At 40.6% G+C, this 26631-nt stretch overlaps 1 protein-coding gene across 2 annotated transcripts in view; it reads left to right on the top strand.

Annotated features, from left to right (window-relative positions):
* RNF128 (ring finger protein 128) overlaps nt 1–26631 on the top strand; it is a 108978-nt gene that overhangs the window by 29541 nt on the left and 52806 nt on the right. Inside the window, exon 1 of one of the 2 annotated variants that reach the window (XM_004000758.6) lies at nt 16887–17616. The exons of the other annotated variant lie outside the window; for it this stretch is intronic. Coding sequence (XP_004000807.1) covers nt 17124–17616 — 493 coding nt within the window. The 5' untranslated portion in view covers nt 16887–17123. Of the gene's footprint in view, nt 1–16886; nt 17617–26631 lie in introns of those variants that run through there. 2 annotated transcript variants of the gene reach the window in all.

Below are 26631 nucleotides of genomic sequence, written 5' to 3' on the forward strand. Positions count from 1 at the left end.
TACACTTCCATGATGGTAATTTTTTCCTCCAGTTTTAGTTGTTGGTAATTCTGAGGAGACTTTGGTGGGTGGGGCGATGTGGAATGAGAAAAGTCTTCTAGGTTAGGCATTCCTTATCCACATTAATTTTTCAGTAGACTTAAATGTAAGTTGATATCGTATTGCATTAAATATAATTTGTGCATGGGGCGCCTGGGTGGCGCAGTCGGTTAAGCGTCCGACTTCAGCCAGGTCACGATCTCGCCGTCCATGAGTTCGAGCCCCGCGTCAGGCTCTGGGCTGATGGCTCAGAGCCTGGAGCCTGTTTCCGATTCTGTGTCTCCCTCTCTCTCTGCCCCTCCCCCGTTCATGCTCTGTCTCTCTCTGTCCCAAAAAAAATAAATAATAAAAATAAATAAATAAATAAATAAATAAATAAATAAATAATATAATATAATTTGTGCAAATGGGACATGAATCCCAGATGTCAAAAATGTATTGGGATATTAAAATTTTGTAATTCCACACATTAGAAATTCAGTAGCATGGACGATATTCTCTGGTACTTTTATATATATAATATATATAAAATATAATATATATTAATTTACATTCAAATTAGTTAGCATTTGGTACAATAATGATTTCAGGAGTAGAATCCAGTGATTCATCCCCTGCATATAACACCCAGTGCTCATCCCAAGTGTCCTCCTTAATGCCCCTTGCCCATTTAGCCCATTTCCCCTACCCAAAACCCCTCCAGCAATTTCTCAGTTCTCTGTATTTAAGAGTCTCTTATGTTTTGTCCCCTCCCTGTTTTTATATTATTTTTGCTTCCCTTTCCTTATGTTCATCTTTTTTGTATTTTAAATTCCACATATGAATGAAGTCATATGATATTTGTCTTTCTCTAATTTCGCTTAGCATAGTTGTTGTTTTTTAATGTCATAAGAAAACATCCAAATTCCTTGGCAAAAAGAAAAAAAAATAATTTCCTAAATTTAATTAAAGTAATATATCATACATTTCTATAACCAACACTATTCCTCCCTTTAAAAAACTTTTTATTTTGAGAAAATTGTGAATTCGCATGCAGTTTTAAGAAACAGAGATATCATATACCATTCGCCCAGTTTCCCCCAATAGTATTATCTTAAATAACTATATATAGTACAATATAGCAATCAGGAAATTGACATTAAAGCCAAATTATGGAAAGAGCTCAAATGTCCATTGGCTGTCAAATGGATAAAGAAGATGTGGTATATATATACACAATGGAATATTACCCAGAATCAAAAAGAATGAAATCCTGCCATTTGCAACAACATGGATGGAACTAGAGTCTATTATGCTAATCGAAATAAGTCAGTCAGAGAAAGATAAATATCATATGGGTTCACTCATATTTGGAATTCAAGAAACACAACAGATGAACATAGGGGAAGGGAAGGAAAAATAATATAAAAACAGAGAGGGAAGCAAACCATAAGTGACTCTTAAATACAGAGAAGAAACTGAGGGTTGCTGGAGGGGAGGTGGGTGAGGGCATGGGCTACTTGGGTGATGGGCATTAAGTATGGCACTTGCTGGGATGAGCACTGGGTGTTACATGTAAGTGATGAATCACCAAATTCTACTCCTGAAATCATTATTACACTATATGTTAACTAACTTGGATTTAAATTTTAAAAATAAAAATAAATAAATAATAAATAAATAAATTGACCTTGATACAATCCACTCACCCTATTTGGATTTTACTACTTTTAATGCTCTCATTTGCATGTGCTATGTGATTTTTATCACATGTGTGGGTTCACGTGCCATGGCCACAGTCAAGATTCAGAATAATTGCATCACTACAGGCTCCCGCATATTGCCCTTTTATAGCCACACGCACCTCTATCCCATACCCTCTCTTTTACTCTGGGCAACCACTAATCTGTTCTCCATTATTATAATTTTTTCATCCCCAAAGCATTATATAAATGGAATCACACTGTACGTAGCCTTTTAGGATTGGCCTTTTTTTTTTTTTTAACTCAGCATAATTCTCTGGAGATTCATCCAGATTGTCCCATATAGTCTTAGTTCATTCCTTTTTATTAGTGAGTAGTAGTCCATGGTATGGATGTACCACAGCTTAACCATTCATCTATTGAAGAACACCTGGGTTGTTTCCAGTTTGGGGCAATTATGAATTAAGCTGCTATAAACATTTGTATTCAGGTTTTAGTGAACATAATTTTTCATTGATCTGAGGTCAAGGCTCATGACTGGAATTGCTGAGTCATATGGTAGTTGCATGTTTATTTTTATGAGACACTGCCAGACTGTTTTCCAGATTGGCTGTACCATTTTACATTCCCATCAACAATGTATGTGTATATGTGATCCCGTTTCTCCACATCCTCATTGTCACCTTTGGTGTCATCACTTTTTCTTAAGCCATTCTGGTAGGCACACCGTGATATCACATGTGGTTTTAATTGCATTTCCCTAATGGCTAACGATGTTGAACATCTCTTCATGCACTTATTTGCCATTTCCTCTTTGGTCAGATGTCTGTTCTTGTCTCAGAGAAAAAGCATCCAAAATACGAAGGGGTTCTTTTTATGTAGAAATTTGAGTGACATTGGTGGGTAATGAGGTTTTATAAAAGAAACTAATGCTGTTAAGTTGGGACTTGTTTATTGGATAAGATAGAAGCCCTAACATTAATTCTTACCCCTGTGAAGACATTGTTTTTTAATGTCATAAGAAAACATCCAAATTCCTTGGCAAGTACTCCTGTGGAGAACTAGGAAAATGGGATCCAGGAACTATACTTGGCTTTTTGATACCTTGACTATAGAGAGAATTGAGAGAATACAAATGAATAGAGAGATAAGAGCTTTTTGTAGGTATTGGATTCAGTCATTTGATGAATACATTTTCTAGCAAGTACCGGTAGTGCAGATATTTTATATTTTTGGTATGCTTTAGATATATTTGGATACCGTTTGTTGCCCTGTTCTAAGAGTCACTGTGTATACTCACCCTGACAGAGACCAGTCTACTTCAGCTCTGGCGGGGCAGCATAATTACTTGTCAGCAGAACTACTACTCCCTTCAAAGAAGAGTTTGAATCAAAAACCTGCAATGACAGACCACTGCCTAACAAAATCAAGACCAAATTCCTAAATATATATTCAAGGTCAATAAAGCCCTAACCTACATTTTCTGCTCTCCCACTCCTTCTCTTGTGCTCTAACCAAACTGAAACAATGTTTTCTAAATCCATTCTTCTCTTTCCTGACTTCGAGCTTTTGTCCCTACTATATCCATTGCTGAAATCTCTTCCCTCACCATCTATCCCTTAAGGCCCTGCTTAGATGTTACTTTCTCCATGAAATCTCCTCTAATTCCTTGAGTCAGAATCAAACATTCCTGCCTTTGTACTCACACAGAACTTTGAACCCCCTTATAGCACCCATCTCTCTGACCACCCTTTTGTGTAACTGTCATGCCAACACAGTAACATGGACAAATTTGAAATGCATTTTGCTAAGTGAAGGAAGTTAGACACAAAAAGCTACATACTGAATGACTCCATTTATCTGACATTCTGGAAAAAGCAAAACCATAGGGACAGAAAACAGACTAAGGGTTACTAGGGTAAGGGTGGGGGGCAGGGTTTGACTATAAAGGCATAACACAAGGGAATTTGGGGGGTGATGGAACTGTTCTATGTCCTGATGGTGGTAGTGGCTACACAACTGTATGTCTGTCAAAAATTACAGAACTGTACACTAAAAAGGGTGAATGTTACTGCATGTAAATTACACCTTCACAAAAACAATGAGAAAAATTTATACCAGCCAGCCAACCTGCCCTTTAGCTCTGGCCATCCATTTACTTGTTCTTCAAATGTACTGTAATGTGCCAGGCTAAGAGCTGGGGCTACAAAGAAGAAAAATATGTGGCTCCTCCTCTCAAGGAACTCAGTCTCTGATGGAGGTGATAGGTATGCAGGTAAATAAATGCAGGAGGGTATAAAAGATGCTATATATAACACAGGCATATGTCAGATACAGTGGAGGCATAAAGGAAGGAGTGGTCATATGGACCTAGATTGTGGAGGGGCTATCCTTCCAAGTTTAGAAATTTATATTTTATTCAATATGCAATGAGAAGTGACATAATCGTAGCTATGTTTTCATAAGTGTAATATGGCAGTTAATATGAAGGATGATCTGGAGGCGGGGGAGACACAAAAAGCCAGGAGGTCAATTAGAAAGCTATTTACAATAGTCTAAGAGAAAATTAATATTACTTCTCCATTAGTAGACGATTGAGATTGAACTAAGCTTTCAATTAAAGATTGTATGGCTAATAATCCAGATGCATGTAGGCAAAAACAAACAGAGGGCCCACAAAATTTTTCTTGCTACAATTTACCCCCGGTATACAGGCATACTTAACGGAGGGATCATGTTGCATTGATCCTTTTTTTAATGTTTTTATTTTACTTCTGAGAGAGAGAGAGAGAGAGAGAGAGAGAGAGAGAGAGAGAGAAAGCACAAGCAAGGGAGGGGCAGAGAGAGACGGAGACACAGAATCCAAAGCAGGCTCCAGGCTCTGTGCTGTCAGCACAGAGCACGATGCGAGGCTTGAACTCACAAACCACAAAATCATGACCTGGGCCAAAGTCAGATGCTCAACCAACTGAGCCACCCAGGTGCCCCAACATTGATTTTTTATCTCCCCCAGCAACTATCATAAGACTTTGCAGATATTAGAAGCTCTAAAAAATGTTTATTATTCTAATGAATAAATTACAGAACAGGGGAATTTTCTTTTAAATTACTGAAATTCCAAAGGAGAAAATTATAATTCCTGCATGCCCGATGTCACTAACTGCTTACAATTTTGTATGTCAGACAGCCCAGAGGGTAAAGGTTAGTAAAAATGTTTTATTCCTAAATTTGTATACAGATTGAAGTGATCAGGTGGAATTAGTCTAGCACTTTTCCCCCCAGAAAGTCTGCTTCTTCTTTGCTCACTGCTACCTAACACAATTTTCAGTGACAGGGGTAAGATTCTGTGAAAAAGAAAATGGAATAACAGCAGGCATTATAAATACACTTCTGTTTTTTCTTTTTCTTTTTTTCTTTTTCTTTTTTTCTTTTTCTTTTCTTTTTCTTTTCTTTTTTTTTTTTTTTTAACTATGGCCTCTGTCTTGAAACTTTGAAAACGTTTGCTGAAAATGCCTATAAGGGACGTAATTGAAAGCACTGATATAAGATAGCCTTCTTGAAACGTGTGAAGTTTTCATCCTGCCTTGAATCTAACCAAATAGAAGGTCCAAAAACCAGCAGAGTGCTATGCTGTAAACACCATGTAGGACCCAAACGTATGCTCTCATCAGGTCCCTAAACACCTCAACTATCCTCACCTAAGAAAATCGAAGGCATTTAATGAACTTGGTGGGATTATTGAAGGTAAACTTGATGAGCCTCTTCTTCAAACACACAAGAGCTTCAGGCTTTCAATTTCTGCTCTTTTTTTTTTCTCTTCTCTCCCAAAGAGCAAACATTGCTGAGCCACTTCATTGCCTCTGGTGAAAGGCTTTCTGTGGCTCCAGAGTTGACAACATCCAGAATATTAAGCAGTCACTGACTTCTGCATCTGAACTAGTTTGCTATGAAGAACATGAAGTATACTGACGCTATCTGCACCCAAAGTTACACAGAGACAACTTAGAAAAAAGTGTATCTACTCCCTGCTATTTGAAGGTTTGTCAGCTAAGGGAGAAGTGATTTTATAGATTCCAGAGTGTTCTGTGGTTCAGTGGATCGGGACACTTTTTTTCCTTTGGATGTTCCCCTTAGTATTTTTCCTCATTAAAGTTCCTATGCCTTTACATTGCATGATTTGTGATGAAGTCAAACCAAAGTAATTTTTGTAGCCACAAAATACCCTTTTGTTGAAGGCCTGCTTGCCCCTTGCCTGTTTCCTGTGACCAATATAACCATAACACTTATCTAATTCTGGTGTGACAAAACTTAATTACTGTGCGAATTACAAGTGGTAAGCCAGCTGATTTCAGCTGTCTCAACTATGTGACAGCACCTGGTCACTTAATGCCAAATACTTGTTTACTACATGTTATTGATCAGTTTTGAGCCCTGGCCAGTTGTGGCTAATCCTAATGCATATAGCTGGCAGCTGTGAATTTGTGACTTTGCCCCTTGGAATACAAAGGCTGCCTTTGCCCACACTTGGGCAGACCTGAGCTTCTAAAGGGCAAGCCTTGGCCTCAGTAGGTGATTGTGATTATGCACTCTAATACAAGTATGTTTATTCTTAAACTGCTTTTCAGAAATCCCAGCTTTACTAGGAATTATCAAATTATGTTCCCATTAAAAATGAACCCCTGGGGCAGCTGGGTGGCTCAGATGGTTAAGCATCCGACTTCAGCTCAGGTCATGATCTACAGTTCATGAGCCCCACTTCGGGCTCTGCGCTGACAGAGCTGAGACTGCTTGGGATTCTCTCTCTCTCTCTCTCTCTCTCTCTCTCTCTCTCTCTCTCCCTCTCTCTCTCTCTCTCTCTCTCTCTCTCTCTCTGTCACTCTGCCCCTCCCCAACTTACATACATGCTCACTCTAAATAAATACACTTAAAAAATTAAAATTAAAATTAACCCCATTCTGTCTGTAGGTTAAAAAAAAACACCCATTGTCCATGTACATTTTTAAGAACTCAACTCCTCCCTAATTTAGTAAACTGATCTGATCTATGCCTGCCAGGCCCACCCTCCTCTATAGCTCTTCTATCATTTGTGCTAGGCAGTGGCAAGATCATAGATACTTCTTCAGATATACTATTTGAGTTGTTAGGCTTTAATTTGAGGGAACATTAAGTGGTTCAGAATATAGCTATATAATTTTTCATTATTATTTTCCCCATTTTATAGTTGAGCAAGAAGAAAGAGAAACTGGGGTGCCTGAGTGGCTTACAGTTTGTGATCTCACAGTTTGTGAGTTTGAGCCCTGCATCAGGCTCTGCACTGACAGTGTGGAGCCTGCTTGGAATTCTCTCCCTCTCTCTCTGCCCCTCCCCAACTTGTGCATGTGCTCTCTTTCTCTCTCTCAAAATAAATAAATAAACATTTTAAAAAAGAAGAAGAAAGAGAAACTTCCTCAGTGTCAAATATCCAGCCAACAGTAAATCTAAAACTAATAGCAGATGGGCGCCTGGGTGGCTCAGTTGGTTGAGCACCCGACTTCAGCTTAGGTCATGATCTCATGTCTTGTGGGTTCGAGCCCTGCATCGGGCTCTGTGCTGACAGCTCACAGCCTGGAGACTGTTTCGGATTCTGTTTCTCCCTCTTTCTCTGCCCCTCCCCCACTCGCACTTTGTCTCTCTCTCTCTCAAAAATAAATAAACATTAAAAATTAAAAAAAAATAACAGCAGAGGCTGGAGTGGGGTGCTCTGTGGATCTAGTCTACTGAGTAGCATTAATGGATTGGAACTAAATCTCACATGTTTTCATATCTGTAGGGAAAATTCATTAAAAACATTGTTCTCGCTCATTTTCCCCAAGTAATTACTTTTCTTTCTTTCAATAGCATATACATAAATCTCTTGTGGTCACAGATTTAATTCTTTTGGAATCTTCATCTTACTAGAAACCTGAAAAGGAAAGAGAGGAGACTGCCTGAGACCAGATGAGTTTCCCAAGTAGGCTGTCCTGATGCCGGCAGTGGAGGGAAGGTAAAAATCAATCGTGCCATGTCCATCATTTCCCCCCAGCACTGGCCCTGCCCAATGTTCTGCCAATGCCATTCCTGTTCCCCATATCTTGGGCCCTTCCCCACTCTTGTTCCTCTTTAGCAATCTGGGATCTCCTCAATCATCTCCCCAAACTCGATAGCTAATCTAATCCCCAGTAGCAACCAAATTGACACAATTTAGTACAAATTTTCTGCATTGTCATCCATCAATACAATTCCTTTCTGTACTCATTTTCATCCACGGACATAAAACACCCTTTCTGCACATAACACACACGTGTTCAGGCACTGCTCGCCACACACTCATGGGAGTGAGAGTGCTCACCTGAAGATGTAAGCATTTATAAATGATGATTAAGCACTTGACTAAATGTACTTTCATAATCTGTTTAGGAATTTGGAGGCTGCAAAGCAGGAAATCTGGGCCCTCTGGTGAGGGGCTTTGTAGAATGCTAAAATATGTTACTGGATGTACTGTAAAACACCCATTCTTTGCACCCTGTCATAATTTCCTTACTATGTAAGTGGAGAGGTTGTATAGGAGAGTGAAAATGGCATAGAATTTGGAGTCATACTCCTACTGTGAATTCCAACTCTGCCACATACTGGTTGTATGACCTTTGGCAAGATACTTTACTTTTCTGAGCCTCATTTTCCTCATCTGAAAAAAAAAGGGAATTATAATAGGATCTTATTACCTGTTGTAAGAGTTGACTGATATATATATAATTCATGCATGTAAAGTATCTGGCACATAGTAGGTTTGCAATAAATATGTTGCCTTCCTACCGTTATTTTTGAAAGTACTATTGAATAGAGTGGAATGTGGTATAATAGGACAAGTGTAGTGTTTTTTTTAATGTTTATTAAACATTACCTGAGCCAAAGTCGGACGCTTAACTGACTGAGCCACCCAGGCACCCCGGAACAAGTGTAGATTTTATTTAAGATGGGTCAAATTCCAATTCTGCCATATGGTTACCATGGGTGACCTCAGTAAGTTACTTAACCTGATCCTCAGTTTCTTCTTCTGTATGATGTATCATATACTTATCTCATAGGTAGAAGTACCTGGCCTATAGTAGGTTCTCAAGGATAGCTGAGGGCTATCCTTATGGGGGCTCCTGGGTGGCTTAGTCTGCTAAGCGTCTGACTCTTGGTTTTGGCTCAGGTCATGATCTCATGGTTCGTGGGTTTGAGCTCTGCATCAGGCTCCGCACTAACAGCATGGAGCCTGCTTAGGATTCTCTCTCTCTCTCTCTCTCTCTCTCTCTCTCTCTCTCTCTCCCTCTCTCTCTGTCTCTCTCTCTCTCTAAATAAATAAATAAACTTTTTGGTAATTTTTTATATTTATTTATTTAATGTTTTATTTATCTTTTTTCCTTTGTTTTTTTTAATTTTTTTAATTTTATTTTTTAAATTTACATCCAAATTAGTTAGCATATAGTGCAACAATGATTTCAAGGGTAGATTCCTTAATGCCCCTCCCCCATTTAGCCCATCCCCCCCCCAATCCCTCCAGTAACCCTCTGTTCTCCATATTTAAGAGTCTCTTATGTTTTGTCCCCCTCCCTGTTTTTATATTATTTTTGCTTCCCTTCCCTTATGTTCATCTGTTCTGTGTCTTAAAGTCCTCATATGAGTGAAGTCATATGATATTTGTCTTTCTCAGACTGACTAATTTCGCTTAGCATAATACCCTCTAGTTCCAACCACGTAGTTGCAAATGGCAAGATTTCATTCTTTTTGATCGCTGAGTAATACTCCATTGCATATATATACCACATCTTCTTTATCCATTCATCCATCGATGGACATTTGGGCTCTTTCCACACTTTTGCAATTTTTGATAGTGCTGCTATAAACATTGGGGTGCATGTGTCCCTTTGAAACAGCATACCTGTATCCTGGGATAAACACCAAGTAGTGCAATTGCTGGGTCGCAGGGCAGTTCTATTTTTAATTTTTTGAGGAACCTCCCTACTGTTTTCCAGAGTGGCTGCACCAGCTTGCATTCCCTCCAGCAATGCAAGAGATCCTGTTTCTCTGCATCCTTGCTAACATCTGTTGTTGCCTGAGTTGTTAATGTTAGCCATTCTGACAGGTGTAAGGTGGTATCTCATTGTGGTTTTGATTTGTATTTCCTTGATGATGAGTGATGCTGAGCATCTTTTCATGTGTCGGTTGGCCATTTGGATGTCTTCTTTGGAAAAGTGTCTATTCATGTCTTTTGCCCATTTCTTCACTGAATTGGTTTTTTTTTGGTGTTGAGTTTGAGAAGTTCTTTACAGATTTTGGATACCAACCCTTTATCTGATTCTGATATGTCATTTGCAAATATCTTCTCCCATTCCGTCGGTTGCCTTTTAGTTTTGCTGATTGTTTCCTTCTCTGTGCAGAAGGTTTTTATTTTGATGAGGTCTCAATAGTTCATTTTTGTTTTTGTTTCCCTTGCCTCTGGAGACATGTTGAGTAAGAAGTTGCTGTGGCCAAGATCAAAGAGGTTTTTGCCTGAAATAAACTTTTTTTTAATTAAAAAGGGGTAGCTATTAATTATAAGGGGTAGCTTATAATTATGGACGTGAGAAGACTGTTTCAGAGAGAGCATACCCACTGTTGGAGATCACTTCTTTGAAATTCTGTCTTGTCTTTGAGTGCAGGAAAGCTTGGTTTAACAACAATCCCCTGTTTTCTAATAGTTGCATACCCACTTGAGTTGACTGAAGTTTACCTGCACTCAGAAATGATGTTATTTGAAAATATGCTGCACCATCACATTGTGGGCTTTTTGCTTTGTTTGGCTGCTCACTCTCTCCACACCCCCATCAATTCCCTCTTGCTATCCACAAAACAGCTGCCTGGAGCAGAAAATTGTTGCCATCCCCTCTCTACACATTTTCTACACCTATATTATGAGCTGTGTAGCCACGACATTGCTTAGTTGTCAAGACACTATTTGTCCCAGATGGTGCTTTGCCATTTATTTAATGGTAAGAAGCCAGGTGTGATGTCTCATTTCTTGCAGACATATCAAAGGCTGAATGCTGTTGTCCATCTCTGTACCTCTGCAGAAACTCAGGGTGATTGGAAACATAATTGGTCACAATGGTGCCCTGCTGTTGCTTCTGCATGATGCTTCTCTGCTTATTAGTTCATTATTTAGATGGCACACTGCTCAAGGCACCTTTTGGCTCACTACTGCTGATACAAATATTTAGCAGGGTTAGCCTTGGTGGTAGGATTTGAGAAATCCCAAAAGGTTCCTGGCCCAAGTGTGTCTCCCTCACTGGTTACAGTGCCTGAAATGCATATGAGAAACATTTCACTTGAACTTATTTTGGTATAAGGCCATGTTAAAGTGCGAAAGCCACTCTCCAAAAGGAAGATACGGAGTCATTATCAGCTATTAACACTTAGAGTCAGGACTGCATTGGAATCCTGATTCTGTTACTAGTTATATGACCTCAATCAGGTTGTAAATTCTCTCTGAGCCGGTCTGCTCTTCTGAAAACGGGGATAATAGTGGATGATTGTGAAAATTAAATGAGATAATAGGGGCACCTGGGTGGTTCAGTCCATTAAGCTTCCGACTTCAGCTCAGGTTATGATCTCACAGTCTGTGAGTTCGAGCCCTGCATCAGGCTCTGTGCTGACAGCTCGGAGCCTGGAGCTGCTTTCAGATTCTGTGTCTCCCTCTCTCTCTGCCCCTCCCCCACTCATGCTCTGTCTCTCTCTCTCTCTCTCTGTTAAAAATAAACATTAAAAATTTAAAAAAATTAAATGAGATAGTGCATGTACAGTACATAGCGAATGCTCAATGAGCAGTAGCTGTTATTTAGCCTTAAGGACAGTAGGACTTCTAGGGAATACTTCTATGGCTAGTCCATTTGGTTGGAGGGTTGGGAATAAGGTGAAGTTTGGTACAGGAAAATTGCTCAAAGCAAACGTCCTGGTGCAGTGGCAATATAGCCATGAGTAGCAAGGAAACTCTAGGGACCCGGGCTTGCAGGAGCTGGGTAGGAGGAAGTGGAAGGACTGAAGCAAAGTCAAACTACACTTTCATGAACTTTCCAACAAGCAAAATGTAGTACTATTCAGGATGCGATGCTCTGTGAGGTAGTAAACTCTGACACTGGGAGTGTTCAAGCAGAGCCTGGGTGCTGGCTACCCATCAGCAATACCCTAGTTTGCCCCAGGGCTTCTGAAACTTGTGTGCATGTGTACAAATCATCTGCAGATCTTGTTAAAATGCAGGTTCTGACTCAGCAGGTCTGGAGTGGGACCCAAAATTCTTCATTTCTCACAAGCTCCCTGCTGATGCTGATGCTCCTGATCAACAGGTCTTATTCATAGGAGCAAGGCTCTGTTGCAGTTTGAAAAGAAATCACAGACAGAGGGATATTATTGGGGAAAGCCACAGAGTTACCCAGACAAGTCTCCACAGAGTGGAAGGACTTTGATGCAGTCATGATATGCAGTCTGGTTCTTAGCTTTGTAGGTTTTGAGATTTGATTGGTAGTATAACTAGAGACTGGGCTCTTGGGGACTGACTCACATTTAACCAAATTCACAAGAGACCAATATCCATGCCAGAATGCCAACTGATTAATTTATAATCAGAAGTATAACTTCCAAGTGGACCAGATACTAGTGTTTGCTGATCAGTGCATTATCTCCCTATAGGCATATTTACATGGGGAGCTAGCTGATAATAAGAAGGTTGCTTGATGAGGATGGACTCATAGCAAGGGGAGTTCATAGGATGATTTTAACAGTTACATGTCTTTAAGCTATAATAGTGTGATATCTCCATCTCCACAACTGGGCTAGACCTCCAGAATAGTGCTGCAGATGTTAGCTTCCTCACTAGTCTTTCTGCCTCCTGTCTTGTCTTCATACAATCCAGATGATCTATTTGAGCCTAGGTACCATAATAATCATTTATTTGTTCCACTGACTTCAATATAAATTCACAGTTTAAAACATCATTACAAAATGCTTAAAACATAGAGACAAGGGGCACCTGGGTGGTTCAGCTGGTTGAGTGTCCAACTCTTGACTTTGGCTCAGGTCATGGTTCCAAAGATCCTGAGGTCAAGCCCTGTGTCGGGCTCCACGCTGAGCATGGAGCCTGCTTAAGATTCTTTTCTCTCTCTCTCTCTCTCTCTCTCTCTCTCTCTCTGGCGTCTGGGTGGCTCGGTTGGTTAAGCATCCAACTTCAGCTCAGGTTATGATCTCCCAGTTCATGGGTTTGAGCCCCGCATCAGGCTCTCTGCTATCAGCACAGAGCTGGCTTTGGATGCTCTGTCTCCCTCTCTCTCTGCCTCTTCTCTGCTGATGCTTGCAATCTCTCTCTCAAAAATAAATAAACATTAAAAAAAAAGATTCTAGCTCTCTCCCTCTGCCCCTCTCAACCACTCATGCATGCTGTCTCTAAAAACAAAAAAATTAAAAATTAAAAAATAGAAGTTGAAAAAAATAGTACAGTGAGTACCTATAGACCCACCATCTAGACTCAACAATTGCTATCATTTTGCCATATTTACTTTATGTGTGTGTGTGCCTGTATGCACATATGTGTTGAATCCATACTCTTTAACACAATTTTCTAAACTCTTCATATTCTGGCACAGCCTACTTGTCCAGCTTCACTTTCCCTGGCTCTCCCTTTGCAACTTGCATCCCAGCCATACTTAACTATTTAATGTTAGTTCCCTGAATGCTCCTGGTGTTTTCATGTAATATATTATTGCCTATGCCTGAATATACTTACACCCTTTTGCTTGATTAACTCTATTTGTTCTTAAAGACTCAGCCACACCCATGTTGCCATAGCACCCTACGTTTTTCTCAGTCATAACAGTTATTAAACTGTACTGTTATCGTCTACCTCTCTGACTTTCCTACTAAACTGTGAACTCATTGAGGGTAGGGACTTTTTTTTTGTCTCTGTATACCTATGCCTCTCCAGTGGCTTGCACTTGGTAGGTGTTCAATAATCAGAAAATCCAACTGCTCACCGGAGGGTTCTACCTAGTTACATCATAGGCAACTCAAAATCAACGTATCTATACTGAGCTCATCTCTCTTCCACCCGCTTCTGCCCATTTACACCCCTCCTCTGGGGTGCCTGGGTGGCTCAGTCTGTTTAAGCTTCCGACTTTGGCTCAGGCCATGATCTCAATGGTTCGTGAGTTCAAGCCCCGCTTTGGGCTCTGCACTGACCCTGTGGAGCCTGCTTGGGATTCTCTCTCTCTCTCTCTCTCTCTCTCTCTCTCTCTCTCTCTCTCCACCCCTCCCCCATTCGTGCTCTCTTTTTTTCTCTCTCAAAATAAATAAACTTTAAAAAAATAAATAAAGCCATCCTCCTGACTGAATGTCATCCAGTCTTCCAAGCCAAAAACCTCAGAGCAAACCCTAACTCTTCCCTCTCTTTTATCCTCCAACATAAATTTCCAATCTGTCCACCTCTCTTTATCTCTGCTACCTGTCTAGGCTGGGCCAGCTTCTTCTCTCACCTGGAGCACTCCTGAAAATCTTCTATCTTGGCCCACTCCTTCTCATCTTGTCCCCTCCAGTCTATTATCCACAGAGGAGCCATAATGATCTCTAAAATTCAGAGCTGATTATATTACTCCATGTGTAAACCCTGATTGTATTACTCCCTGCTTTTGGATAAAGTCCAAACTCCTCAGCTTTGATGAAAGGACTCTCGAGAACTGACCTCTGTGCACCCATAGAACTTTGTGTCTTGTACTCTTGGGTTCCAACCATTTTGTGTTTATAGAGCCTGTAGTACATTTTGTCTCCCAACATTTTCAGTTTCATGCCTCAGCGCATTCCCTTGTATTGTTTTCTGCCTAGGAAGGCTAACCCTCTCAAACTCAGCATGGACAGGTGTCACCTCCTGTGGGCAGCTTTTCCTTACTTCCCAGCCTGGGTTAGGTTCCTCTTCTCTATTACCCGTTACTGCCCTGTGCACACCTCTGTCACAGCACTCACACTATACACATATAGCTCTCTATACTGCAATAATAAGTTTGCTTGTTTGTCCCATTGAAACTAATTTATGAATTTTTTGAGAGCAGAGTTAATGTCTTATTTGCTTTTTTTCCTTTTTACCCCAGTGCTTAGTTGAGGGCTGGCATATAGTAGATGTGCAAGAAATACTTGTTTAAGAATGAATATTAACAAATGTCTCTCCAAACTTCATTTTTGTAGATGCCTTATAAAAGATCTCTTTATTTTTTTTAATCTTTATTTATTTTTGAGAGAGAGAGAGAGAGAGAGAGACAGAGTGCTAGCGTGGGAGAAACAGAAAGAGAGGGAGACACAGAATCCGAAGCTCACCAATCATGGCTCGAACTCACCAATCATGAGATCATGACCTGAGCCGAAGTCCGATGCTTAACCCACTGAGCCACCCAGGTGCCCCAAAGATCTCTTTAATTTTAAATACATTGTTTCCTTTAAGTACAACATAGTTGATTGCCACACAGGTAATCGTTATTGAATTTCGTGTGTTCTTCAACAAATTCAGACAATTTCTAGAATTGTACTATTTCTTAGAGATGGTCGATTCTACCCTTTCCTTTTTCTGTAGGTAATTTTTATCTCAGAGATAAACATCATCCGTAGTTGGGGGTGTCATGCTGTTGGCCTCACATACCCACTTTGATCTCTTATGTTCCTTTTAGTATAATAGGGTTCATGTTTCACAGATTTGCCCATTTAATTTGGATTCTAGTGCTGTTTAGTTATGGTGTGAATTTTCCCTTAGGTTTGTCTCAAGCCATGAGAGTATCAAGTGAAAAATTGTCCCATTGCTTAATCTTTGGGAATAATATTGATTAAGTAAATGTTGGGCCAGGGACGGAGGGGAGTGTGACTGGGAATTTAACAAATGTTGGGCTGGATAAAGTGAATTGTCTCTTTGAACTGAAAATGTAGCTAAAACTGAAAATCCTGAACATCACTGTCTCTGATTATTATCTCAAAGTGACAACTTTAAGATTATTTACAAGGTATGGGGTCCCTGACCCTGTTTACTAATAATAGTATTTAACAGATATATTTTTTACACTGTGCTAAGCACTGTTCTAAGTGCTTTACATGTATGAACTCATTTAATCGTCTGAACAACTTTATGAGGTAGGTGATATTACTATCCCCATTTTACAGATGATAAGGAAACTGAGTCACAGAGAAGTAACTTCCCCAAGGTAAAAAGTTATCCATAACTGTTATACAACAGGTGTATTAATTCACTTTTGTCCAATGCATATTTCTTAAGCACCTCTTAAATGCAGTAATTGACAGGGCAGATAAAAATTGTACACTTAAAGTAAGGAGGAATCATAATGCAATAGTACCATGCATGAATCACCAAGGTGAGTCAGGCTCCCTTCAGTTGGTGGGAAACGGGCAAAGATTATATAGCTAAGGTCAGGAATGGCGCAGATGTATAGATTCGAGTAAACCTGTTTGTGGAAGACGAGAGAAGAGACTTAGTTTTGATGTGTGTGAAAACGGTAATTCTTTTCTGAGGACTAACATTACTTTCAGAAGGGGCTTCTGATGCAGTCTATTTAGCACGAGGTAAGCGTCAGAAGGAAATACCCAGTATGACGCTTGTCTGGAGCAAGAAAGGAGAAAGCTTTAAAAAAAAAAAAAAAAAAACTAACAATGCGCTTTTCCTGCCCCTCCCCCTCTAGAGAATCAATAAACAGCCTGCCTGCCCGCTCTCCGGACACCACCCACCCACCCGAATTCCCTTGACTACAACTCAGACCCTTCTGATTCGCGCTTTCTAGAAGTACTTTCACATTCTGGCACCTTAAGCCAGAAAAGGCCTTTAGGCAAATGTTTGGAGTGAAAAACCTATTCTTGCAACCCCAAACGGGCTCTCCTACTGGAGAGCTTTTACGGTCGCAGATGGTATATAGTTCCTGGCCTGTCCATTTTTTAGAACGCGACGCGACACACCTGGCCACACAGCCTCAGAGCCTACTCTAACTAGCCTGCCCATCCTGTTACCCTTTTAAGAGGCGGATCCCGCAGTGTCCTTTCCTCCCTCCCAGCCACCTCTACCCCCAGTCCTCTGGGCGGAGCTTCCAGCTAAAGCCCCAGAGCCCGACGCGGCCGCAGCAGTAGCGGCGAGGACCGGAGCTGCGAAGAGCTGCATCTGCTGCAGCCACTTCGCCGACGCTACGTGCCTCGCGGCTCCCACCTAGCTCCGGCGCGTGCCGGCCCCTCTCCGCCTCCTTCCCACCTGGCGCGCACCTGGGCCCGGCCGGGTTCCGCCGAGAGCCAGGAGGGCGCGTGCCAGGGGCCCCTCGGGAACCGCAGAGCGCGCGCGTCATGGGGCCGCCTCCCGGGGCCGGGGTCTTGTGCCGTGGTGGCTGCGGCTTTTCCCGATTGCTGGCGTGGTGCTTCCTGCTTGCTCTAAGTCCCCAAGCCCCCGGCTCCCGGGGGGCCGAGGCTGTGTGGACCGCGTACCTCAACGTGTCCTGGCGGGTTCCGCACACCGGAGTGAACCGCACGGTGTGGGAGCTGAGCGAGGAGGGCGTGTACGGCCAGGATTCGCCGCTCGAACCCGTGGCCGGGGTCCTGGTGCCGCCCGACGGGCCGGGGGCGCTCAACGCCTGTAACCCGCACACGAATTTCACGGTGCCCACGGTCCCGGGGGACTGGGGAAGCGCCGTGCAGGTCTCTTGGTTGGCCCTCATCCAGCGCGGCGGGGGCTGCACCTTCGCAGACAAGATCCATCTGGCTTACGAGAGAGGGGCGTCTGGAGCCGTCATCTTTAACTTCCCGGGGACCCGCAATGAGGTCATCCCCATGTCTCACCCGGGTGAGTGCAGCTACTACATTGCGCCCCATCAACCCCCCTCCGAGGCCAGTTTTTTTTTTTTTTTTTTTCCTCTTATTTTGCTCGGTGCTGTCTTTCCCCTATCCCCTTGCATCGCTGGGAAAACGAGTGCCCTTTCTGTCCCTACCAAGTGAGGCAGGGTCTTCTCCTTCCCAAGATCTCACCCTGCGTGGGCGAAAAAAAATCCTTCAGAATGTGCCTGTCTGGTGGAAAAGGGTAAGACCAACGGAGTGCGGAGGCTGGCAAGTCGAGAAGGACTGTTTGGGCTCCTTGGGTCGCCTTTTCCTGGTGTTCCACAAGGGTGCCTTGCGTTGGCTGCTTTGGTGGTGGGCATTGGCTTTGAAATGACTGGAGTGCAGGCGGCCTGGAAATCCCTTCCTCACTCTTTTTCCTGTTTAACAGCCTCAGGCCGGAGGCAGGTTTTGCCCTCCTCTCTCCCAGTTTTTCTCTCCCTGTTTCCTAGTATCAAGTATACGAGATTGTGTTACTGTGCCCTGTTAACCTCATTGCAGTTTGGGTGGAAACTTTGCCTAGTTTGGGGGCTCTTCTCTGCCCCGGGGTCTCGGGTCCCAAGCAACTGTCGGTATCAGTGCTTTCGTTTGCCTTTGAAACATCCGATTTCGGTTATTGAGTGGCCAAACAGGTGATTAATGTTACTGAAAAAAAAAAAAGAGCTTTGTGGATGAGGATAGCAAAGGCCTAGACTTTGGGAAAAATAGTCCAGGTGGGTCTTCAATTTGTGGAGATGGTGTGGGTTACAGTTTTTCCCTGTTGGGTGATTCTTCCAGAAACCTTCTCCCTATTTGTGATTAGGTAGTGACAGTGTATGTATGATCCGAAGCCCCAAAGGACAAAGGGAAAAAAAAATGGAGAAAAAGGAAGAGACACAAAATAGCAGTATATCATAGTTGTTCGAGAGCTGGGCCCCAAGTCAGACCTTGGTTAAATTCCGGCTCCATTGCTAACTAGTCCTGTGACCTTGGGCAACTTATTTGAAGTCTTTCCAGTCTGTGTTCCCTCATCAATCAAAAGGGAAAGAACTAAGAAAAACTCCCACAGGTTTGCCTTGAGGATGAAATGAACTAAAGCCTGTAAAGAGTTTTAATACACCATCCTTTTCAGTAAAGGCTAGCTGATAGGATTAGCCTTTTAAGGAGTCACTGGAGAGATGAATCTGCTTATTTCAGTACTAGAGGTTTTGTGTTTTTCTTAAAGCGGTGGGTTTGGCCCTCCCTAGAGAGCACTTGCATGGGTTGGGTGGTAAAATGGAAAGAGCACTGAACTGGAACTCAGGAGATCGGAGTTCTTTTAGTCCCTTCTTTGCCCCTAGCAGCTTTGTGACCTTGTACAAGTTACTCACTAGCCAAATGATAGTATAGAGTTAGGAGGTGGAGGCCAAATTGGCAGAGTGTGCAGAGACAAAAGCGAAGGAGATGAACTCTTAAGATCCCTTCCAGCTCTAAAATGCTGCGATTCTTAGATTTTAATATTGATTAAAGGAGCAAGTGTATCTCTCCTGGTTGATAAGTCATTGATTAGAATGAAATTATGTTTTAAAGTCTAATAAAAATGAAGAATAAGGATTTGGTAAATTTTAAAGTCCTTAAGTTTCAATTGGCTATCTAAATGCAAAAGTTTAACTTTGTCTCTTCCAAATGAGATTCGTTTGCATGAACGATTTGAAATTGAAGAGTACTCTTTAATAAGACAGTTCCTATTTAGATCACTTTTATCCTACTTTCTGTTAAGGATGTAAGCTTATATTTATGTGATAGTTTTAAGGGACACTAAAATTAATTTTTGTTGAGCTCCCACTAAGTGCCAAGCAGTCTACATACATCTTACTTATATGCTATTCAGAGACAATATGGTGTACTACAAAAAGCACACGCATCATAGTCAAGAACGGGTGTCAAATTCTGGATTTAGCACACAATAGCTTTGTACCCTTGATCAGGTTCTGTAACTTTACTGAGTCTCAGTTTCTGCATCTGTAAGATGGAGATACTTATGTTGCTGGGATTGTTTTCTTCTTTTTTTTGTAATTTAAAAAACTTTTTTAATGTGTATTGATTTTTGAGAGAGAGGGAGACAGAGTGCGAGTGGGGGAGGGGCAGAGAGCAAAGGAGACACAGAATCTGAAGCAGGCTCCAGGGTCTGAGCTGTCAGCACAGAGCCTGGTATGGGGCTTGAACCCAGGAAACATGAGGTGGTGACCTGAGCCAAAGTTGGATGCTTTACCGACTGAGCCACCCAGGTGCCCCTACGTTGCTAGGATTAAGGATAATATATGTAAGCCACCTAACAGATAATAATCACACTCAATTAAAGTTGGTTATTACAGTAGGTTAAAGCCGCAAGATGCAGAAAACATACAAACAGATGCTTATGCAGCTGTCAGTTTAAATAGAATCATGGCTGTTTTATTTCAAGATACTGTCTAGAAATAAAGGCCTAAATATTGAGCACTTAATTAAGTGACACTCAGAAAGGTATTTTGAGACTTAAAAATTTTACTACTGAGATGATAACTATAGCAAATTTTACCACTAGGCTAACTAGCCATAAAAAGCTAGCCTAGTTACTTGAAGTATAGAATCACATTTCTTCCATGAATGCCTCGAGAAACTTCTTTTCAACACAGGGGACAAAATCACTTTGCATTTCATGCACGTGTGTTGTTGAATATTTGCTCCCAAAGTTTTGTATTGTTTGCTTTGCTCATTCCTGAGAGTTAGCCTAGGCTAGGGTTCATTGTAATCTCTGGTCAGAAACAACTTATCTGGGATCTTAGTGGCAAAGAGGTAGGACTGAGGTTTAAATGTTGATTAACTCAGTATGTATTGTCTTGAATTACCCAAGGGACACCAAATGTGGAAAAGCCATTGCTGTTGTCTTTGTTTATGAAACCTCTCTTTAGCCATTCTCACAGGAGTGCTTGAATTGTTTGCCTTTTGAATTCAGGATGAACATCCATACTCTCCCCTATCACAGTCCTGGGAACATGAAGACCCATTTGTTTCAAGTAACAGAACTAACTGGTTTAGAGCAGTTGCTTTAACACTTTTGTTTATTGTAGAGGAACTCCACTATATAAAGAGCAATCAGTCAGGAAAATGAGGCTGTTTTTATGTATACCGAAATTTCACAAAAGGTAGTCATAGCCTTGCATCAACCCATGCAGTTTATTTCTGTCTATTGTTTTGGGTTGCAAAGTATCCAGAAAAATCCTAATTTACACAGATAAATAATTGCAAATGGTAGATGTTTATTAGCAGCTTGTCTTACAGTCTCTGGATATTTTTCAACTACATTGATCCAGAGTCCTGGAAGGGAATTAGGAGAAAATTTTGGTTTCCAAGGTTAATCACTATTCATACATCTTTATCTTAAATATGAAAATGAGATAAGCAGCCAAAACTTAGAGTAAGCACTAAAGCCATGTAAAATGTAGGATTGTCATGATGAGACACGTTACACATGTTATTGTGCAACTGACTGTTCTGCTTTTGCTGGGCAGATGGGCCTGAACCTTGCATGCTATCTAATTGAGCACAGCCCACGGGTTGAAGTGCTGTAGGTACCTGCTTGTACAATTTTCCTCGAGTAAACATGTGCAGGCATGAATTAATTGAAAGACCTGAGCAGTGCTACAACCTTCATAATCCATGACACATTTATGGGAACTTGAAACATATTCCAAGGCATGACAGGGTAAGTGTTATTCCTGAGGGTTGTAAAAAAGTGAATGAACCAAGCAGTTTAAGTTAATGATTTGGTGGTCTCCAATGAGATGTATAAAACAGTTGCTTGTATACATTGTTGAAAGACAGTAGAACATATTAACAAGTTGGGCTCTGCCACTTCAGATTTTTGGTCAGATTTTGGTCAACTTAGGATGGGGTTACACCTCTGATTACCCCATCATAAATTGAAAATATCAGTAAGTCGAAAATGCACTTAATACACCTAACCTACCAAACATCATAGTTTAGTGTAGCCTACCTTAAACATGCTTAGAACACCTCCCTTAGCCTACAGTTGGGCAAAGGCATCTAACACCAAGCCTGTTTTATAATAAAATGTGGCTATCTCATGTAATTGGTTGAATACTGTACAGATAGTGAAAAACAGAATAGTTGTAGGGTATAGAATGGATGTAAACGTAGATTGTTTACCCTCACGACCGCATGGCTGGCTGGGAGTGCCAGGTCGCTGCCGCTGCCCAGCATCACTGCTGGCCTCACTACTGCATATTGCTAGCCCCAGAAAAGATCAACATTCCAAATCCAAAGTTTCTACTGAATGCGTTTGGCTTTGATACAGCCATCGAGTCGATCCATTATTAAGTCAGGGACTTTCTGTATTTTAAAAATCTTAGGCCAGTTATTTTACTTTTCTATGTGCCTGTTTTCTCCTGTTTAGGATGGTCTTAATAATACACTTTCCTCATAAAGTTGCTGGGATTAAATGAGATAATACAAATACAGTATTTAACACAGTGCCTGGCATATAAGGAAGCTCCTGAAATATTTTTTTATCACGATCAAGATAGTTAAATAAATGTATTTTAGAAAACAAAAATGGAGTCTGATGTTTGTAGTACATACTTTGAAAATGAATAGCCTAGAGTACTAAATCCACATTACTTGGAATCCTAACTTTCACACTTTAGGAATAGGGTGAGTAGACTGAATTCTTCACAAGAAAGTCATCTTTGGGCCCACCTGTGTTTGTCATTCTTTTTTCAAATAACTATTTCTACCACCCTCAAGCTACCAATCTTTTCATTCACAAAGGACTTCAAGATAATATTTTATAGTGATTTATCACCAATCCCTTCTCAACCACTTGACATTTAATTTTTATTCTGCTTTTTTCCTAGGATGTTGACTTTGAAGAGAACCTTTTTTCAATAGAGAGGTTCAAAAGAGGATGAGAAGAGACTGGGTGGTGATGGTTTACCAATGTAAAGAACCATTTCAAAGTCCATTTCTAGATACATCCTTTTTGATATTTCTGCTGTACCATATTTAACACTGTTGACCACTGCTCTGAAATTCTCCCAAGCTGTCTTTTACTTCTCTTATCTCTCTTTTGTTTCATTTTGGTTGTTTTATTAATTCATTCATCTAACACCTCTTCTTCCTGGTGTTCACACCCGGGCCACCACCACCCTTGCCTCCAGTAAATGCCACATCCAATTGATCCACTTTAAATCTCACATATGTCCCATTCTCCCTTGCAACTGTTATTACCCTGCTTTTAGTTCCTGTGTCTTCTCATAGGAACAAATGCTTAGCCTCCTAATTGTTCTCCCTGCCACTGATCGATTGTTTCTTCCTTCTAGATCTTCCACATTGCCGCTGGAACACAGCTCTGATCACATCTGTGCCATTGTGTGAAAAGCCATTGCTTACAAATTTTACACTCCATTTCCCAGCATGGGATACAAGACTCTTAATCTGGTCCCAACATACTTTCAAAGCTTTATGTACCTCTTCTCTCATGTTGATCCCTAAATGCCCTCTGTCCTTTCCCATTATCATTCCTTTGTTTGTACTTCTCTTTTGCCTCTATACCCTTTTTTTCCCAGCTCTGCTTGCCAAAAACTTACCCATCCTTCAAAACCCAACACAAATGTCTCATCTTTGAAGCCTTTGTCAATTCCTTCCTTTACTCTTCCCACCACAGTCCACACCAAAAACAAAATAATCCGTTTGTTTTAGCTCCCATGGCATTCCGTGTCTTATAGTACTTTTTGCATTTTACTGGTAGTTATGTGTTTATATGTTTTACCTTCCTACTGGATTGTAGTTATTTTAATATTTTATTTTCATATTCCTCATGGGAACCTTTGTACTGTGTGTGCTCTGAAAATGCTTGTCGAGTTGCTTTAAATACCCAAGAATGAAAAAAAAATACCCAAGAATGAAAAGAATGCCAGAGGGTCATAAGATTCATTAGAAAAGTATCTAGTGGGGAAGGGGATTGAAATCCAATTCACTGAGCATTTATCAAGGATATATTGTGTGCATACTATGCTTCTTACCTGAATATACAAAATAATTAAGGTAAATTAGGAGGAATAAGAGTGTACAAATTCTTCCAGATTGCAGGCTCCTTAATTTCTATGGTAATCACCATCATGGGCCAATTAATGGGTTTTTATTCATTTTTCATTTTTTTATGCCTTCGCTAGTTTATTCACGCAATGTATGTTTACTGAGTGCCTACTCTGTTCCAAGCACCGTGAGAGTTATGAACACAAACATTCTGCATTTTAAAGGAAAAGACAGTGAACAAGTAATGATTTCATTGTTCTGTATTCCATTATTTCATAAAAATTGTTAGAGATTGATTTTATGGAAATACAACAGAAAGTTGCAACTTCTACTCTCGTCATTGGATTCCACACACCCTGTCATCTGTACTGGTTGTCCATCCTCACTCTCCAGGTTGCTGAGCTTGGGTCATAAGTATGGTTTATGTGTTTTTAATGGCAAAATGACTTATGTAACAAAGAGATAGTGAGAATGAGTATTTACATTGAACTTTCCCTGTTCTGTTTTTTTGCTTTGTTTTAAAAGCTTGATTTACACCAGCATTCAATTTATGTCTCCACTTAAAATGCTTCCACTGAATTTGTTGGTGATATGTGGAATTCCATTACATAAAAACCTTTAAAAAATAGCTTGATCAGCAAATTATTTTTTTTTAAGATTTTATTTTTAAGTAATCTGCACTGAATGTGGGGCTCAAACTCACAACCCAAGATCAAAAGTCACATGTTCTCCGACTTAGCCAGCCAGGCACCTCAGATATTGTTTTTCTAAGCACATAAAGAACTCCATGCCCCCCCTCAGTCCCTGGAAGATGTGTTATCTCCTACAGAATGCCATATTTAATCTGTTCCCAGCCTTAAATGGAAAAAACAGAGTATCAAAGACATTTTCTGTTATTTCTGATTATGAAGTTAATCCTGCTTCTTGCAGAAAACTTGGAAAACACAGAAAATCATAAAACTAAAAACTATGCATAATTCCTGGGGCGCCTGGGTGGCTTAGTCTGTTGAGCATCTGACTTTAGCTCAGGTCATGATCTCACAGTTGGTGGGTTCGAGCCCCATGTCAGGCTCTGTGCTGACAGCTCAGAGCCTGGAGCCTGCTTTAGATTCTGTGTCTCACTCTCTCTCTGCGCCTCCCCTGCTCATGCTCTCTTTCTGTCTCTCAACAATAAATAAACGCTAAAAATTTTTTTAAAAAACTATGCATAATTCCACAATACCATTAATATTCCTTCATGTTTCTTTTTCATGTGTAGATAGGGTTTTATATCCTACTTTTATCATAATGGTTATTTTTTATGAGTATTAATGTATTAAGAAAATAAAATTTAAAGGAAAATATAAAAATCCATAAATAGAAGCATTTTATCATTTTGGGGTATTTTTGTTATTTTCTTCTTTTGCTCTGTATATATAAAGAATTATAATTATGTATTGTATGTACAGTTTTGTATCCAGCTTGTTATTGTAAGCATTTCCCTATGTAATTAAAAATAGAGGATTCCCTTACAAGTTGAATGGGGTAAGTTTTGAGGGGGGTAGGGATCGAGCTTCTCTTTCATTAACTGGCAGAAAGGAAGTGCTGAAATGGTGACAGGGAGGATTATGAATTGGTACATTTAAAAAATGGGGCACCTGGGTGGCTCAGTCTGTTAAACATCAGACTTCAGCTCAGGTCATGATCTTGCAGTCCCTGGGTTCAAGCCCCGCATCAGGCTCTGTGCTGACAGCTCAGAGCCTGGAGCCTGCTTCGGATTCTATGTCTCCCTCTCTCTCTCTGTCCCTCTCCCACTCACGCTTTGTCACTCTCTGTCTCTCAAAAATGAATAAATGTTAAAAAAAATTTTTAAGCAAAAATATGCTCTATAGAGATTTATGTAAATATATATACTTCTGGCCATAAACGTGATCTGGTCTAACCCATATGCATTACCTATTGTGTACTTGGTCTTTTGAAAGGTTTGATCACCATTTGTACCTTTAGTTTCTCTTCTCCCCATAATATTCCTATCGGTGATGTCTTTGTCACAAATGAGTTTTGCACCTAATTAATTTCCTTGTTGCTTGGTGAAGTAGCACCTCATTGGCTAAGATCACTTTTTGTTTTCATGACGACCACTGAACTGTAAATTATTGGTTGGGGTTTTCCCCAGAGTTTACTTGATAGGGTACCACGAATATTATCTTAGGGACAAAGAATTTTTTGTATATGTAAATTTTGTTGAAGTATAACATACATACCAATGAGGTACAGAAATCATTAGTATATAGCTCAGTGAATTTTCCCAAAGTAAACATGCCTGTGTAGCCAGAGCCTAGATCAAGAAACAGAACAGTACCAGAACCCTAGAAGACTACCTCACACCCCAAGATGAAGAATTTTTGAACTTTGTCTCTTCAGGGAGTGACCTCTTGCAGCATGTGGTAGGAACTCAGTCACCCACAGAAACGCTCTCTTTCACTGCTCCGGAGCTAGTTAACTGTGACGCTCCTCAGCTATATAGTGTAGGGAGTTATTTCCAAGCACAGCGTACATGCACTTTTTGATGCAGTTACCAAGCCAGTTCAGAGTTGCCACATTTTGCTGTGAACACCCACTTTGGAGCCCTATGAGCAGAGTACAAGGGCTCTTTGTTATTATTGTATTTCCTGTTCTTTTTTTCTCTTTCAGCTGTATGTGCATGTCTTTCTATATATCATGGCTGCTTGAATTTACCCATAGACTTATTATAGTATTCATTTCTTTTGAAAAGAAAGTTTGGTGATTCATGCCTGACATCATGGAGGCTGTTAGGATCAGGACCTAGTCGTGATTTACTTGGTTTTAACGCTTGAATGCTTAAGTTAGATACAAATCAGTGATTTTGAGTTAACCCTATTTATTTTTGCTTTTTTGAAAGAAGATGGTCTAGAACTCCCTTGTTGATGTG

The sequence above is a fragment of the Felis catus genome, chromosome X, assembly GCF_018350175.1.
Source record: "Felis catus isolate Fca126 chromosome X, F.catus_Fca126_mat1.0, whole genome shotgun sequence".
Taxonomy (NCBI): domain Eukaryota; kingdom Metazoa; phylum Chordata; class Mammalia; order Carnivora; family Felidae; genus Felis; species Felis catus.